General features: G+C 35.9%; 1 protein-coding gene across 4 annotated transcripts in view; it reads left to right on the plus strand.

Annotated features, from left to right (window-relative positions):
• shd (cytochrome P450 family 24 subfamily A member shade) overlaps positions 1-14,927 on the plus strand; it is a 52,046-nt gene extending 37,119 nt beyond the window's left edge. For all 4 annotated transcript variants that reach the window (XM_067791329.1, XM_067791328.1, XM_067791330.1 and 1 more), the window contains exons 2-8: positions 9,868-10,192; positions 10,324-10,522; positions 12,006-12,401; positions 12,475-12,649; positions 12,719-12,958; positions 13,022-13,234; positions 14,401-14,927. In XM_067791329.1, the coding sequence (XP_067647430.1) occupies positions 9,877-10,192; positions 10,324-10,522; positions 12,006-12,401; positions 12,475-12,649; positions 12,719-12,958; positions 13,022-13,234; positions 14,401-14,511 (1,650 nt within the window). In that variant the 5' untranslated portion in view covers positions 9,868-9,876 and the 3' untranslated portion in view covers positions 14,512-14,927. The remainder of the gene's footprint in view (positions 1-9,867; positions 10,193-10,323; positions 10,523-12,005; positions 12,402-12,474; positions 12,650-12,718; positions 12,959-13,021; positions 13,235-14,400) is intronic.
• Positions 14,928-17,233: the final 2,306 nt, after the last annotated feature.

Here is a 17,233-nt window from a genome sequence, read left to right on the forward strand (position 1 = left end):
ACAGCAAAATTCGAACACAACAACGTTCGGCAACAACGGCAACATGATCGTGTTCAATGATCCAACTTACTTAATTGAACATAATCGGCATTGGTATAAAATCAACCAACTAATTGCATGTGTGAATATAATCAATTCAGGCGTTTGCTCGTTTGGCTCAACAGCGATTACGTTCATCGGAATGAAAACGCAAATATTATTAACATTTAAAAAATTTTAAATTTACAGCTTTTTTTGAAGTACACATTTCCTATTTTGAAATATAATGAAAATTTGATATTATTTTCCATATGGAAAACACATTATTATAATGTAATATCTACATTTTTTCTTTTCGATCAGTTTCTTTCTTTTGAATTTTATAGACGTATACGTTAGATCTCAGGCATAGGCTCAAAAAGCATGAATTCTACTTATTCCTGAAGGAGGTACTTCGGTTTTTTTTTTTTTATCAATTTATCTATGATTAGTATAACAGGAATGCGATTCTGTGGCTTTTCCTAATGTTCACATGTTGTTGAAAATTTTGTGTACGCTTCCAGTAACAACGGCAACGAACGAGAGATATTTTTCGACTCTTAGGCTGATTAAAAACTATGTGAGAAATACGATGAGTGAAAATCGATTGAATGGCTGTGCATCACTAAGCATCCACCGTGATCAAATTGTTACCGTTGATGAAGTTTTAGATGAAATGGCAAAGAAAAACCGACGCATGCGCTTGAGTGTTTACTGTAACCTTTTTCATATCATATTCTAAATACACGTACTCTAAAGACAACATTTTTTTTTATTTAACTGAAAAAAAAAAAATTTTTTTTTTTGAACTTCCCCCCAAGGCTATTTTCCGGCTACGCCCCTGCTATCGAATGTAGTAAAAGATGATCCTGAAGAGGCCTAAATTCCTCATCAATTTTATGAGCAATCAGTCATAATTTAATAACAAAAAAAAAAGTTATTGAGAAATGATTATTAAAGTTTAGTCATCAGAAGAAAAAAAGCGACTTAAATTTGTGATAACTGCCCAAGTATCGCTCTAGGTGCCATTTTAATACACTTTTGCTGGCGCCAATTAGTTATCAGGAATGTTAAATTACTGTAGAATGACCTTTTTTTACTCGAACCGTTTGGTTTGTCCAATAAAGCTATTGATGTCTTAGATCAGACTACACGAAACCGCCTAAAGGACATTCACTGAGGAAATTGTCGATCTTTGAGAGATACATTGGAACAATTTTCGTCATCCCTTGTCAAATTTGATTTTGTGACAAACTTGTTTCGACGTTGTGCCATTTTCCGTTCATATAAAACAAGCATTAAATACCCGCAGCGCCGTAAAGTCGAAATTGAATCACTTAAACTGCTTTCAATGCTTTGCATGCAGATCTCTGATACACATGCCTCAATGCTATTTAATGTGATATAATATAACATTTGAGCGCTGTTGAACAGATAAAAAAATTGTAATAGGTACTTGTGCATGTGTATGTATGTACCCTATTGATGGATGAAAGCTTCTTATGTATTGTTATTGAGAAAAACGAAGAAATGTCAAATTCTTAAAGGATTTTGATATAGCTAAAATGGAGAAATTTTTGGTTTTATATATGTTAAGTTTTTGACTCAAATAGTTCGAAAAAAATATCTAATCAATAGTCTCCAAAAGGAATATTCTTCCCTGACCAATTTCATAGGTCGTGACAGAAAGTTTTCTCCAAAAGAAATACTCAATATATTGGGCCATATAATAGCCTACCTCTAATTGTTCTTAACATCCACTGCTTGACATCATTGGCTACCGTACTGTCGCCACACTTACATAAGCTCAGGCCTTAACTTTTTTTGATAATCAAGTTTATACGAGGTGTTAGGTGTTTTCTGCGGTTTCTTGAAGTGAGTGTTCAGATCTTTCAATATTTAGCATACTTCTAATAATCTGTGATCCATAGATGTTCTTGGTGCCCGCTTCGAAAAGGTAATAAGCGGCAACTCGACCGTAAGATTCCGGTTATGAGCAATCTCAATGCTCCTATTTATTTATTGTTGTTCATAAATCAGCGAAAAACAGCTTAAATATGCAGTCTCGTGACTGTGTCATATGTGTGGTTGCATGTGCATTTCAGTTGTCGATCACGTATGCTTTCGATTTGATCACTGCATTCGCACTGATTGTTCAGAAGTTATGTTCACTAAAAATTCACATATGCAAACGTGTACAAAAATCGTCTTCCAATCGATTGGGCGTAGTTAATTGTGTTTACGTGTTTAATATTTGCATGTTGTCATATTAAACAATAAAATTTTGCTATTAACAATGACAAACTAGGTAGTCATATATTTTATACTGTAGTAGTATGGAAAGAGCATAAGTGAAATGTTCAATATTTTACAGCAAAGGTTGCTAAAGAAAATTGGCTAACGGAGCCATACGACAACAACCTCAATAAAAACTACGACTGCCTTATTGAAATAATAAGTTTATCCACTCAAAATTATTTTCTACTAAAGAACAATATACACTGGCACATATATATCAATTCGTGTGCTCTAAATTTTCTCACTAAACTGCAACGAACCAATGAATCTCGACCATTTACTCTGAATGGGCGTCAACGCCGAACCAAGGCAATTCGAACTTTGAACTTGAATTTAAAAGCATGCTGTGGCAATTTCAGTTACACTGAAAGAAAAATACTGGTAAAAGCAACCGAAATTTCTGTCAGTTTTTATCCATCGCAACAAGATATTGAATCAACTGCGCACAAATCGTTGATTCGTAATTGACGGTTTTAGTAGTCAAATGAAAAAAAAAGTTGTTGCGACAGCTTTGTACGAAAGTACCTATGTTGCGGCATTTGCAAGGCAGATGAGTTTTCGCGGAGATATTTCATGGCAGAAATACACTCGGAGTGCTTGCCGAACAGCGACGAGGTACGACCCCGCTTAGGAAAATTGTCTTCTAATTGAAAAACCTTATTTCTAAAATTTTTATGTTGCTTTCCCCGGGGTGTGAACCCAGGGTTTTCGGTGTGGTAGGCGAAGCACGCTACCATCACACCACGGCGGCCGCCATATACATACGTAAATATGTGCATACATATAGTACACAGCATACATAAATACAAAGTCGAGAGCGCAGTGAGCGTAAAATTCTCTTTGAAATTTGCTCATGTATTGACTGTTGATCGCTGTTGAAATGACCAGTGAGATCAGTTTTGTTAACAAAAAATCAGTTAGATTGATTAGGAATCTGTCAATTTTACAGAATTTTGTTAACTTAAGAGCGACAATTTCTCTTCTGTTGAAACGACTAAACTAATTTGTTCGCTTGACAAAGAACTCGGTCGAATTAACCATGATTCGATCAATTTCACCGAATCTCCGTTAAGTCAAGAACAACAGAACCGATTTGTTGATTTTACTAACACCATTTTTTTCAGTGTAAATTTTACGGAAATCGATTTGGTTGTTATTGGGAGCCAAACGGAGCCAAGGAAGTGTTGTCGTGAGCTATACAGAGCCAATAAATATATTGTATGGGTATACCGAAGAACATTTAATGATGAGTTGTACGAGCTATACGCAGACATCAACATAGTCCAACGAATTAAAACGCAGCGGCTGCGCTGGCTAGGCATGTTATGCGAATGAAAGATGATGCTCCGGCCAAGAAAGTGTTTCTATCGGAACCCGCCTATGGAAGCAGAGGTAGAGGGCGGCCCCCAATCCGATGGAAGGACCAGGTGGAAAACGATTTAAACTCCCTTGGTGTGACCAATTGGCGCCGTTTGACGGAGCGACTGGCGTGCTTTGTTGGACGGCCATAACCGTTTAGACGGTTAAGCGCCAATTAAGTAAGTAAGTAATGGGTATCCTTGATCCTTAAGACTTGGCTACAAAGTTGAATTTTTAATTTAATAAAACTTCTCTTTTTCGATTATAAGATTTCAAATTTAAGCGCAAGAATGCATTTGAAAATGTCGATCAGTGAATTGCAAAAATGCGGATTACGAACGTTTACATTTGTAACTAACTATTTACACATACATATATATATATATGTATTTCTGCGTTACTGTTATTAACGCATTGAGTCCTATTACTTATCTCAGTAAATCTTACTTTAAAATTGTTAAACTAGTACTAAGTTAACCTGTAATCTAGTCAGTAAGGTTGTTACCATTTGACTTAATAAAGATATGAAATATGAAATACAAAAAAATTGTTTTTCATTACTTTCATAATTTTTTGCCGGCTTTTAACACGTAAGCTTGAAGTTGACCTATTTTGGCTTGTTCTTGTTTATGTCTACGCTTATTTTATTTCACCGCATTTGCAGTCTGGGTCTTTGACCCCAAAACTAGTTACCGTTTTTGGTTTAAGCTTAAATTCAAGGCTCTGTAAATACATAAAAAAAATGTTGGCGCATTTCTAAACCATTCATAGTTTCGTGTAAATGTTTTACAAAAAAAGTGAATTCGGTGTGAGGTTGGAGCGCGTGAAAAAAAATTTAAGACTATTTTCATTATCAAGTTCATTCCATGGCAGCGGCCTACAAACAGAAACGAAATAACCTCCTATAATTTGTTTAGTTTTAACTACATCAGCTAAGGAAGAGTTCATGCTAAAAAATTAAGTAAGGGGCATTTTGCAGACGGATGTGTAGTTTTTATTTAACTTTTTAATATTAATTTTAAGTGTTAGTGTTGAGTATTTCATTCTCTGCAGTTTCTTAAGTTTTAGGAAGTTTTTTTGTTTATGTCCAAAGTTGAATGCATGATCTGTAGGAGCAGTAAGAAAGTTTCAATTTCACAAATTTTCTATTTGGGAGGATGGTATACCAATAGATAAAAAAAAATGAAAGACTTTTCTTGCAACGAAGCAACCATGGTATTTTTCAGAAAACACACCTGGTACAGATCTTTTTCACTCAGCATACTTATAGTTTAGTACCTCTAATTTTTTTTAATTGCACGTTAATATTAAGAGATCACAAGAGGCTTTTGGCCACGTGGCTACAAATCTTGGAGAGTTATAACTACGGTGAACTAGAAAATGCATTAATACTGTGGCGAATATTAACATATCTAAGGTTATTAAATAAAGCCACAACAACATTTAAGCAAGCTACATAAACACATTAATCATCATGTACACGCATACATACAAGTAACAGAGAGATACTCACAAACACATTTCATCATCAGCTACTACTTCGCTCACATATACACACGCATATGGTTACACACTACAAATACACGCGCGTATGGCTGGTGACCAGGTAGAGGATTCTAGAAGAAGAGATGTCTAGACATTTGGGCAGAGAGTATAAAAGCAGCGAAAGCTGAGTAATCTGTAATCAGTTTGATTTAAGCACGCTATTGGTTGCGAAGTATAAGTGTTATTGTGAAGTATTTTCAAAGTAGCCTAATAAAGGCCATCTTGCATTATTGAATGTTGGAGTTATTTATTCAACAATTTAGCGATACGAACGTTAGCAGAAGGTTGGAAATAGGCGGAATTTCACTAAATTCGTTACAATACGTAGTAACCACCCGATAACTTTCGGAAAAATGTGAAAAAGAGGTGGAAGGTAAAATGACGGAGTTTCTAAATGCTGGTTCAAAATTTTACATATTTTATGAGAAGGAATAAGAGCTGAAATGCGTCAAGATTACATGAACACTCTCGATGTACATGTGATAAGTTTTACCTTTAACTTAAAAGTAAACTAAACGAGCTAGACTTCGTTAAGAAAAAATTATCTGTGCCATGTCATCTCACAGACAAAAACCATGGTTCCTTTGGTGTAAAATTGCTGTTGTACAGTATCGAGGGATGCAATATGTACCAACAGTCGCCTTTTCGCACAAACTAAAAGTTTCGCAGATTCCTTGTTTCAAACTGTACAAGGCGCTGTTTTGTTTTTTTTTTTACGACAAACTAGTTTACAAGAGAACTAACTTGACCCAGATTTATTTGGAACAAGAACGAATAATTTTAGATAGTTTCAATTTATCACGTGATCAATTAATAATTGTTTAATCACAGAGACAGAACTCCAACGCGCCCACAGCTGCTCGCTTTGATATTAAACGTCATATATCTTTTACTAAAAATTATGCAAGTTAAATTCGACTGCAGTGCTGATTTGCTTAAATTTTGCCGATAAGTAGTAGCATGTGCATAGATGTATTAGGGGGGAACTGCAGCTTTAAAGAATCTTTAAAGTTTGATAATTTTTTCATTTTGAAATTAATCTTATTTTTAAAAGACAAGTTGTATGCCTATTTGTTCTAAAATTTGTATCTAAGTACTTCAAGCAATCTTAGTTTTTAGCCGTGTCATGCTAGGTTTTGATTAGAAACATATTTTTATTTGCAATGAGCCTATAGCTATACCTCTATGACTAAATTTTGTTTATAGTGCAACCCTAATGTTACTATACAAATTGTAAACCAATATATTTAATCACACTTAACAACTATTAAGTCAGTATTACTTACATGCGTTATAACAACAAAAAACTTAAATGATTTCGAGTATCTGCGATAAAAAAACTACCGGTCCGACGTGGCGGCAGACATTTTAACAGCAAGGCAGATATATAGAGGTTTGTTCAAAGGCCGACATAATAACTGACATGTGCATACATGCAAATGTACACTCATTCATGCGTTTATGAGTAAACTTTAGCGAATGCTTTGTAATGCAATTGTAACGACAATCAATGCTGGGCGAATTGGTCATCAGTTAACAAACATAAGGGTGAGCCGTTTTTTAGTGAAATTATTTTCTAAAAATACGCTTGAAAGTATGCCACAAAAGTTTTACTTTTACTAAGCAAACGAATTTAATTCAAACTCTGAAATATACAAACAAAAACTTATCGACATACATTGGTTGTGTTCGCTAACAAGCCGAAAACGATAACAAACCGATGACACAAATTAGGCTGTTACCTATAAAGAAAACGATAACAAGCGGATTGTGTTTTTCTAAATAGTTCCGAAATTTTACAAAAATTATACCCAAATGAACCCATAATTTACTCGAAAACTCTTCCAAAACATTTTCGTAGTAGAGCTGAGATGCCTCCGCAAATATCCTAACTGATCCCAAAGTAGTATCGACATCATTACAAATAGCTATTTGGAATAGATCACAAAGTAGTTCGAAAAACATTACCAAATTATTCTGAAAATATCCCCCAACTGATCTCTTAAGCGTTAAGACTCAAATGGCAGGTGACACCGCAAATAACCTAACTGATCCCGAATAAGTATCCACACCATAAAAAATCATTTCGAATAAGTCCCAAAACAGTCCAAGAAACAATACGAAATTACACTAAAAATCTCTCTAGCTGATCTCTTAAGCCTTAAGACTTAAGGAATCAGATATCATTCTGAAAATATACTAACCAAATCCGGGAAAGAACTTATAAGCAATGGGGAGTCCATAAGCTGAACTAACCAATAAATAAAACCCTGAAATCGGTCTACAATTTTGTTCCAACTAAGCTAAAATTTTAGGCCCGACTGTTTGGTGCCCTTGGAATGTTCGGCTGTGCACTATGTTGCCTATTTCGCGTATTACATTGTACAATAATTTAAACAAAAATTGTACAATTATTGCAGAACACTACCAATTTAGTGCTGGACAGGCGGGCTTCCATAGCATCGATAGAAGTGCAGCGAAACTATTCTGCTATGTAGCGCCAAGACTTCCAAGCTCTTGTATGCATACAAAAAAGATTGCCGAAGCGCATACTGAAATGCATCACTCGATTAATTCAGTGCATCGCCGTGCAGATGTTGCCTTCGCGCTTTACTAAAATGCGTAAAATGCCTACATACTACACTAGAACAACACTTTGTTCGCATGATCTGGAAGTCTCCCATCCATAGTACTCCAAGGTAGGACATAGATGTAACTATTCTAGATTGCATAGTTCAGAAGACATTTAAAAACATGTAAAATAGATTTAAGTTAGGCTTAGGAAGGCCGTAATAAATAAATACATTACATTACAATAACACCGACAAAAACAGTGTGCATTGGACTAGACCCAGACTCACCACCAGCGATTTTCAAGTAGCATTAAAAAGCGCGATACAAACGGCAAATCCTAATGCACTTACAGCATTTTTTAACACATATACATTAGTAAATATGTATGCATCATTTGAGGGGCTGCTTACTTTTTTCGATTCTTAAGTTGGCCGGCGTTTTTTACAAATTCACATACATAATGTGATATCTCATGACGTGCCGTCGCCAATAAATGTTACAATAACTATTGCCGACAACTCGAAAAAAAAATACGAATTTTTGATACGAAAAAAAAATCTTATCCCAGCATCCAATATGTAATTGAGCAAGATCTTGTATGTCTATTGACAGCTGCAAACCGGCGGAGATTGGTACTTGGCTTACTTCGGTTTGTATGCACTCTATGTGGGTCATAAATTTAAGTAGATCAGTTGCACAATCACTCACCTACTGACTCACATAAAATTGCACAAATAATTAAGTTCAAATGCAAATATAGGCAAACTAAAATTAATTTTAATCAAAGACAAGTAAAGGTGTCTAAGTTCGGGTGTAACCGAAAATTATATACTCAGCGTGAGCTTCAAGTGTACATTTCATTTCAGATAAATTACTTTTTTACATAACACCTGACACCGCCCGTTTAAAAAAAGTGTCTCCCTATTTCCTCTTACAATAAAACTTGATAAGTGAAATATCATTGATTCAAAACTATTTTTTGCTAGTCATAAAAGAGGCGGTGCCACACCCATTTTCAAAAATTTTAGTGTTTTCCAATTTAATGTTATAATTCAATTTAAAAAGTAAAATTCTATTGATACAAAGATCTTTTTCGCTAAGGCATAGCTTATTATTTTCGTCTTCGACCCTCTTAAAAATCTTTTATATAAAAGTGGGCGTGGTCTGCAATCGATCTCGTCCATTTTTTCTGGAAATATTTCGTGCTATAGGGAAAATCTGTGTACCCAATTTTATTACGATCCGTTAATTTTTCTTCGAGTTATGGCTCCCGAAACATAGAAAATTGCTTAGTCATAAAAGGGGCGGTGCCACGCCCATTTTTTAAGATTTGTTGTTATAAATGCACTTGATAAATGAAATACCATTGATATAAAGCTCTTTTTTGCAAAGATATAGCTTATTTTATTCGTCCACGACCCTTTTAAAAATCTTTTATATAAAAGTGGGCGTGGTCCTTAACCGATTTCATTAATTTTTCTTCAAAGCATTCCTTATAGTAAAGGCAACCTCTCTACCGAATTTTGTTACGATGGGTTTAAAGATTTTTATTTTATGATTAATAATATTTGTAAAATTGATTTTATCACAAGTGGGCGGTGCCAAGCCCATTTTAAAAATAATTTTCAAATTTGTATCAAAAGTCTCAATATCAGTCCACACGTCAAATTTCAACATACTAGGTGTATTATTTACAAAATATTCAGGTTTTTTGTGTTTTCCAAAATGTTATATATATAAAAAGTGGGCGTGGTTATCATCCCATTTCGCTCATTTTCAATACCAATATACTATGGGTCCATATAAACTCGTGTACGAAATTTGGTCAAGATATCTCAATATTTACTCAAGTTATCGTGTTAACGGACAGACGGACGGACGGACATGGCTCAATCAAATTTTTTTTCGACGCTGAGGATTTTGATATATGGAAATCTATATCTATCTCGATTCCTTTATACCTGTACAACCAACCGTTATCCAATCAAAGTTAATATACTCTGTGTGCAGAGCACGCTGAGTATAATTATGACTCACTTGGTTACAAAAATGTATTTATTTTATTTTTTGCAGCGTGCTCCCATGGTTATGGCCGTGGTTATATTGATCGTAGTCGCACTACTTTTAGCATTCTATTGCAATTTCGACTCGGGCAAAGCAGCCGCCACTTATCTAAAACCTTTGCTTACACGTTGCCGTGTACGAAATGGGAAGCTAGCAACAGGCGCAAGTTCGATTGGTGCAACCGATGATTACTATCATGCAAAGGAGATACCACGCCCGCCCATTGTTTGGGATATTCCAGGACCTTTGCCAATACCATTTTTGGGTACAAAATGGGTATTTTTCGTATTTTTTCGCAAATACAAAATGTCGCTGCTGCACGAGATGTATGCAGGTGAGCATGCAAAGAATGAATAGAAAAATATCAAAATACATTCTTTGAAACAAATTGTACAAATTTTAGAACATTTTTTTTTTTTGTTCATGAATGCCCCTATTGACGCTCTATTTTATATTTGCACACAGATTGGCATCGCAAATATGGCCAAATAGCTTTAGAAGTGCTCACATCTGGCTTACCAATTGTACATTTATTCGATCGCCATGATTTGGAAAAGGTGCTGAAATATCCCAGTCGTTATCCTTTTCGGCCGCCCACTGAAATTGTTGTGACTTATAGGTTATCACGACCAGATCGTTACTCCAGTTTGGGCATTGTGAATGAGTAAGTATTTTAGGTATGTACGGTGTGTAAATTTGTAAATATGTGCTATATTATATATTGTTTTCAAGTTACAAAAAAAAAGAGTTTTCTTGAAGGGTCAAGTTTTGCCAAGGTTTAAAAATTTTTTTTTTTCAAATTTTTATTTTACCAAATAAATTCTACATGCTAATTATTTTCGAAAAACAAAAAAGGGGTTGAAGTTGCATTTAACTTGCAAAGACTACGACTCCCAAATTTGACAAAATTTCCATATAATATGAACTAACTAATTTTTCAAGAAGAATCTACTTTTCCAAAGAAATGTGGATACTGAATAAGCTTCCTTTCCATCTGACATTTCTTTTTTTTTGTAGTATTTCTCTCGTTATTTCTCTTCTTGTAACTATTTTCCGTCTTCTTTATTTTCTTTGCCATCTACACGTTCTCCTCGGCCTTTTTGCTATTCCCGCTTTTTAATTTATTCCAATCACTCTCTCCCTTTAAGTATTTTTTGCTGTCTAGTTAATCCTCTTCTCCCTTTTACTTTTTCCTCCCCTTTTCCGCTCTCTTCCACTTCTCTTCGCTTCTCTTGAATTCCTCTTCCCTGTCCGTTTTTGAGGAAAAATCACATTTTACAATGAAGTACGGAAAAAGTTTTCTCCCCATCTGACTTTACTTTTCTATGAAGTTTTACTATTGTTCCTACTCTCACTGTTGAAATTCCTTACTTCTTCCTTCTATCACGCTCTTCTCCGCTTTTTTCGGTCCTCCCGTCATTTTCCCTCTTTCTCTTTCATCCCCATCCTGTCCCCTTTCAGTACCTTTTATATTGTAATCTTAACTCACTTCTTTCTTTTACATTTTCTTCCTTTTTCGTCCCCTTCCACTTCATCTTCCTTTTGGTCTTTCTCCCCCTCTCGCTTTTTCGCTGCCTGTCACGTTACCTTACTTTTTCTTTTTTCTCTTCCCTCATTTTCCCTCCTCCATCATTTTCTTTTGTTCTTCTTGTGGACGGAGACTTCCCCCTCCTCCTTTCATTTACATAAAACACTACCTTTCCGTATCCCATTCCCAATTTTTGTCGTCTACATCTTGCATTCCTCTTCATCCTGTCATTCTTTTTCACTTCTTTTCCATTCTCTACCTCTTCTTCTTCCTCTTCGTCTTGCTCCATGTATGGTATCCAGCCTTTCTCTCTTTTTATCTTCCAACTATCCCTTCCCATTTGTCGTTTTCTATGCCTACCCCTTCCACCTCCCTCGTATACTCACTTCTCATTCATCTTCTTATATTTTTGATATATAAAGTCAAAATAACATGTTTTTAGTAAACAAATTTTCGAATATATAGCGAAATACATTTTTTCTGAAAGAAGCTTGATTCTAACCACAGAGCCTTCTATTTTAAAATAATTCCTTCTATCTTATTGCTTTTCTTTCTCGATGGAGCTCACAACTTGGCGATTCTTCTAAGGCTAATGAAACTTTGTCAATTTTTTTTTCAGACAAGGACCCACATGGCAAAAGTTACGCTCCTCGCTCACCTCCTACATAACATCGCCACGCATACTCTACAACTTTTTGCCCGCTTTGAATGTTGTTTGTGACGACTTCATCGAACTATTGCGCCAACAGCGTAATCCCGAGACGCTCGAAGTGAACAACTTTGAAGATATCGCTAATCTGATGGGGCTCGAAGCAGTCTGTACACTAATGCTTGGACGACGCATGGGTTTCCTGGACAAAAGTGGTCAACAACCAGAAAGAATAAGGCAATTGGCAGGCGCAGTAAAGCAGCTATTCATATCACAACGCGATTCCTACTATGGTGTCGGTCTGTGGAAGTATGTGCCAACGAAGACGTACAAGGATTTTGTGCGCGCTGAGGAGATTATCTATGAGTAAGTGTTGGGTATGTGAGAGAGAATTCTACCGAGTTGATGTGATAGTAAAAGACTTGCACTTGATTTACAGTGTTATTTCCGAGATGGTTGAAATGGCACTGCAAGAGGATTATCTTGTTTCGGCGAATGATGAAAGTGAGGCTGCCTTACGTAGTATATTCCTGAATATACTGGAACTTAAGGACTTGGATATACGTGATAAAAAATCAGCAATTGTTGATTTCATAGCATCAGGCATAGAAACGGTGAGTCATAACATAGGAAGTGTTAAGCAATAATAAATTTGTTGTGTTTTTTGCTCTCAATCTTTACAGTTAGCCAACACTGTGCTCTTCGTGCTCAGCTCTGTGACTAGCGACAATAAATTTGTTAGTGGCATTCTCGATGACTTTAGTGAATATCGTAAAACGACTATAACGAAAGAAGCGATAGCTAAAGCGGATTATACCAAAGCTTGTATACAGGAATCCTATCGCATTAGACCGACTGCATTTTGTTTAGCGCGAGTTCTTGAAGAGAATATGGAGTTATCTGGTTATAATCTTAAAGCGGGCGTAAGTAAATATTTAAGTTGTTTGTAAATGCCATATGGAAGTTAATTACTTTTTTCATTACAGACCGTCGTACTTTGCCAAAATATGGTGGCTTGTAATAATAATGCGAATTTTGATAATGCGAAGGAGTATCGGCCTCAGCGCTGGCTTGATGAACATGGTCACTTTACGGTAAATGTGCCCAATGCGTGTATTGTAGTGCCTTTCGGTATTGGCAAGCGAACATGTCCCGGAAAACGGTTTGTTGAAATGGAAGTAATACTCCTGCTTGCTAAGGTATGTCATAAATACATATACATATATTTCAGTTTAAGTTCTATTTTCGACTTCTTCAGGTCTGAAGCCTCGTTTGGTTTTGAATAGCTCAGATAGTTCCGTCCCAATCCTTACACAGCTGGCAGTATTGATTATTGTGTGTTGGTTCTCTTATCGTGAGTTTTTGGGTATCGTGAATATCAGGTCGATAGCAGTCCTGCAGCGAATTGCACTATTTCCGCCTAGTTCTAAGTTTGTTCTTCCCAATGAACACCTGACCCTTTTTACATTGTCTTGTTCCACGCAATGGCAATAGTCCACGTTTCCAGACCTTTTGAACTCGTTCTTAACTGGTTCAGTTACGTGATTCCGAAGTAGTCGCTGCCGTTGATTAATCAATTGAAATACCAAATCCGAATCAGTTTCAGTACTTTTGTGTTCCTTGGTAGGGGACGCCTAAGTAGCTTGGTGTACCCTTTTATTCTGAAACCAAGTGTTATGGAAGGCGTTATTCCTAGCTTTGTGAACCGTCGGAAGGTGTTACACCTAGGAGGCTGAATTTTCCGAATGTAGGACCAGCCTAGCATGATTTTTATATCTTTGCGGGTATAGTCTGTTTAAACTTCTTAATGAAGCAGTCCTTTTCCACGTTGGCCGTGTCATCTAAGGATGCGTGGGCCCAGATAAGTGTTATATTGAGGAGCCTCGCCTTGTCAAGTACCACGCTTACATCCGTAAATGACACTAACTGATTCTGAAGTTCCTTTCCCACCAAAAGTTCAACACCGTGGCTAAGAGTTCCGCTTTGCTTCCCATGGCCACAGCTATAGACGGCGCAGCTTAACCTTTGCCTTATACCGTCCATCTATATGGTGGTGATGTAAGCTTTTGTGTCACGTGGACATCAACCACCTCGACAATGGTCCCTTAACTTGGAAGTGTCCAGACATTTCAAGTATATGCTCTCAATACGAAACTTCTGAAGTATGCATATAGAATACGCCTTGATGGTTCTTAGGCTGGACTTTGAAATTGAGAAAGAGATATTTCAGCTTCCTTTCAAAACAACTAACTTTGGTTTTCCTCTCTATCTTCCGTATTTTATCTATATTTCTTCTTTTTTTAACCTGCTTGTTTGCATACATTCTATATCTATTATTTCAACGCATTTCATTTCTAATTCACAGCTCTTACTCGCCTACGAGATCGATTTCAAAGAGCCACTGCAAACGGAATTTGAGTTTTTACTTGCGCCTAAAACGCCACTATCTTTAATTATGCGTGATCGCTGCTATTGAGTTACTGCAATAGCTGATACAATTACACACACATACATGTGTGATATACGAGTAAATGTGATTGCGCTGTTTCAACGCCTTAAATGCGCAGCTTTGTGAATTTTTTGGAAATTAACAAAAAACTAAAAATATTTTTAGACATTTTTTTTAAAGTAATTTAATAAAACACTATAGTAAAATTGTAAATACTTAATTTATGTTACACACACACATACACAATTACATGCATAACAACAATTGTGAGCTTTTTATGCGTAACGAAAGACTGCTTTAATTTTTAAATTTATTTATTATTTTAATGTGGCAATGTTGCAATATTTATCTTAAAAAGTATTTGGAGATTTGTAAATTTGTATATACATAAAATGTAAGTATACATATAAATAGTTAATAATTGTAAATTTTTATAAAACAAAGCCCGATGAACTTTAAATATGTAAAATATATTCATACTGAAAAAAAAAGAACATAAATATAAATACTTAATTCAAATATAACACAAAAAACTTTTTTCATATATGGATGTATTGAAAGATTTGAATATTAGAACACCATTGAGGCATTCGATGATTTTGGTTCAGAATAAATAGAACAGTGCTTAGGTTTTTGTGGGGGTTGCAAAAAACTTTAAAATATTTGTAGCTGCATGGTATTCACTTCAAAGGGGGTCCTGAAGACCGTTCCGACCTGCGTCCATTCCAACGATTGTTTATATACACTTGATGCCTTGGCCAATGAAACTATCCTGGATATTAAGAGCTTATTAACGGATACCTTACTGCCTTACGCCATAAAAGTGCATTTATCCACCTCTGAGCCCTATAGCTTCTTCTAGGAGAAATATGCAATACGGCAGCTGAACTGCAGTGCTTTATCTGTGAAGATAGCGGAGATAACTGATTTTAAGGAAAAATTCGTATTGCAATGCTACAAGAGACCAAGCTGGTTGGTCGATCTATACTCTGAACTTGCGATGGCTAGAATGTCCATAGAAAAAATTATGAGAGCAGTCTAGCTTTTATGACCCATTACGCTCGGCCGAAGGAAGAATGCCCTACCATATCAATCATAAACATATACATAACTACCTATAATTCTCTCTCTAGATTGATAAGCCGTTATTATTACCAACGAGTGCGGAGCATTCATTTAATTTGACAGGTAAATCGCAAGACCCCGAAAAAAAGGGGCTAAATTCGGAGATCGGATGGTTTTTAGTTCAAATAAAGCAAGCAAAATGGGCAAGCACTTGAAGAACTATAACCTCTCTGCTGATGGCAGTAAACTCTAGTCAATTGTAAAGACCTTGTCAAGTCCGGCAGGGGGAGTTCTTTATATTAAAGAATCATGTAAACGTTAAAATCATTGTTTTTGAACTTGTATTTTACAGTAAACATATTAAATTTCAATTTGAAAATAAGCCGAGCTATTTAAAATCTTTCAAGAGAAAGATCTACATAGCTAAAAATTCATTTGAAATCGAACTCGAATTCGAACTCAGTTTTGCGTTAAGCTATTTCGAAGTCAAAGCATACATTCTAACAGCGAAAGTAGTCTAAAACTGGTTTACCCAACAAACATCTACGAATTATTACTCTAATGGTCGGCTGATAGCCCCTGATGCTAGCGCTGCATATTTCAGGTTGCACATATGATAATTATAAGCTTTTTATATAAGCTTTTGTAAAATAAAATTAAAAAAAAATAAAATTTCTCTAATCTGCTTTTATTGTTATTGTTGACACATAACGGGCCCCGAATGTTTATAATAGCGCTGTTAGAGCTGCATCCTATTCGAAAAAAATCAGCGATCTGTTCTGGTTTTAGACTCGGCTATCATACATAATAAACTCTTGTGGCAGTTTGGAATATGACGTGGCTCTAACTTCTCCCGAACCAGGGGATGCTATTAAAAAAAGACGAGAAATGTGATTACGTAAATGCCCAATCTAGCATAAGTAATGATTCCTGGATATATTTATTTGCTTAATCCAGCTGATTTTATCTCTGATTCAGGCCATATCAGCTATCACCAGAGGTTTGCTACTAAAGAAGCGCGAATCGAACCCTTTTTTTGTCCAACTTATACGACCCAGAGCCTTAGGCCCATTTTTTCAGTGTGAGTTTAAGCTACAGTTAAACTTTGACTAGACTGCTGCTAACCATAGTTAAAGGGGACAAAAGAGCAGGTTTCAAAAAGTGGACCCTAGCAATAAATGATTGTCGTAATACTTAGAAGTTTTGCTCAAATTTATGGAAAAACTTGGTATTTCTTTATCCATATAGAATATATTTCACATTCTATTGTTCTGCCCTAAATTTGGTCTATCTGCATACATTTTAATAAGCTTTTTTGTCTAACTCTGCCCTCCCCCCTCTTCGCTTTTTCTTAATCCTTTTATTTACTCCTCCCTCCGTCTTTTCCTCTAATCTGTTTCATCTTCGTCTCACTCTATCTCTTTCTCAGTTTACTTCTCCTTCCATCTTTTCTCTTCTCTCAAGTTCTTCTCATTCTTCTTCATCCCTTATTGCCAGTCCCAGAGGGTGGTATGTATTTTGTTCCAGTCCCATTCCGAATCCCAGTCCCACTTCGAGTCTCAGTCCCAGTCTCAATCCTAATCCCAGTCCCACTTCGTCTCTGGTCTACTTCCCGGAAAAAAGGATAGTGAATACTAATATAGGCAAATTTATATACCAAATTTCAGGCAAATAGAATAGGACG

This window comes from Eurosta solidaginis, chromosome 5 (genome assembly GCF_040869045.1).
Source record: "Eurosta solidaginis isolate ZX-2024a chromosome 5, ASM4086904v1, whole genome shotgun sequence".
Classification (NCBI taxonomy): Eukaryota; Metazoa; Arthropoda; class Insecta; order Diptera; family Tephritidae; genus Eurosta; species Eurosta solidaginis.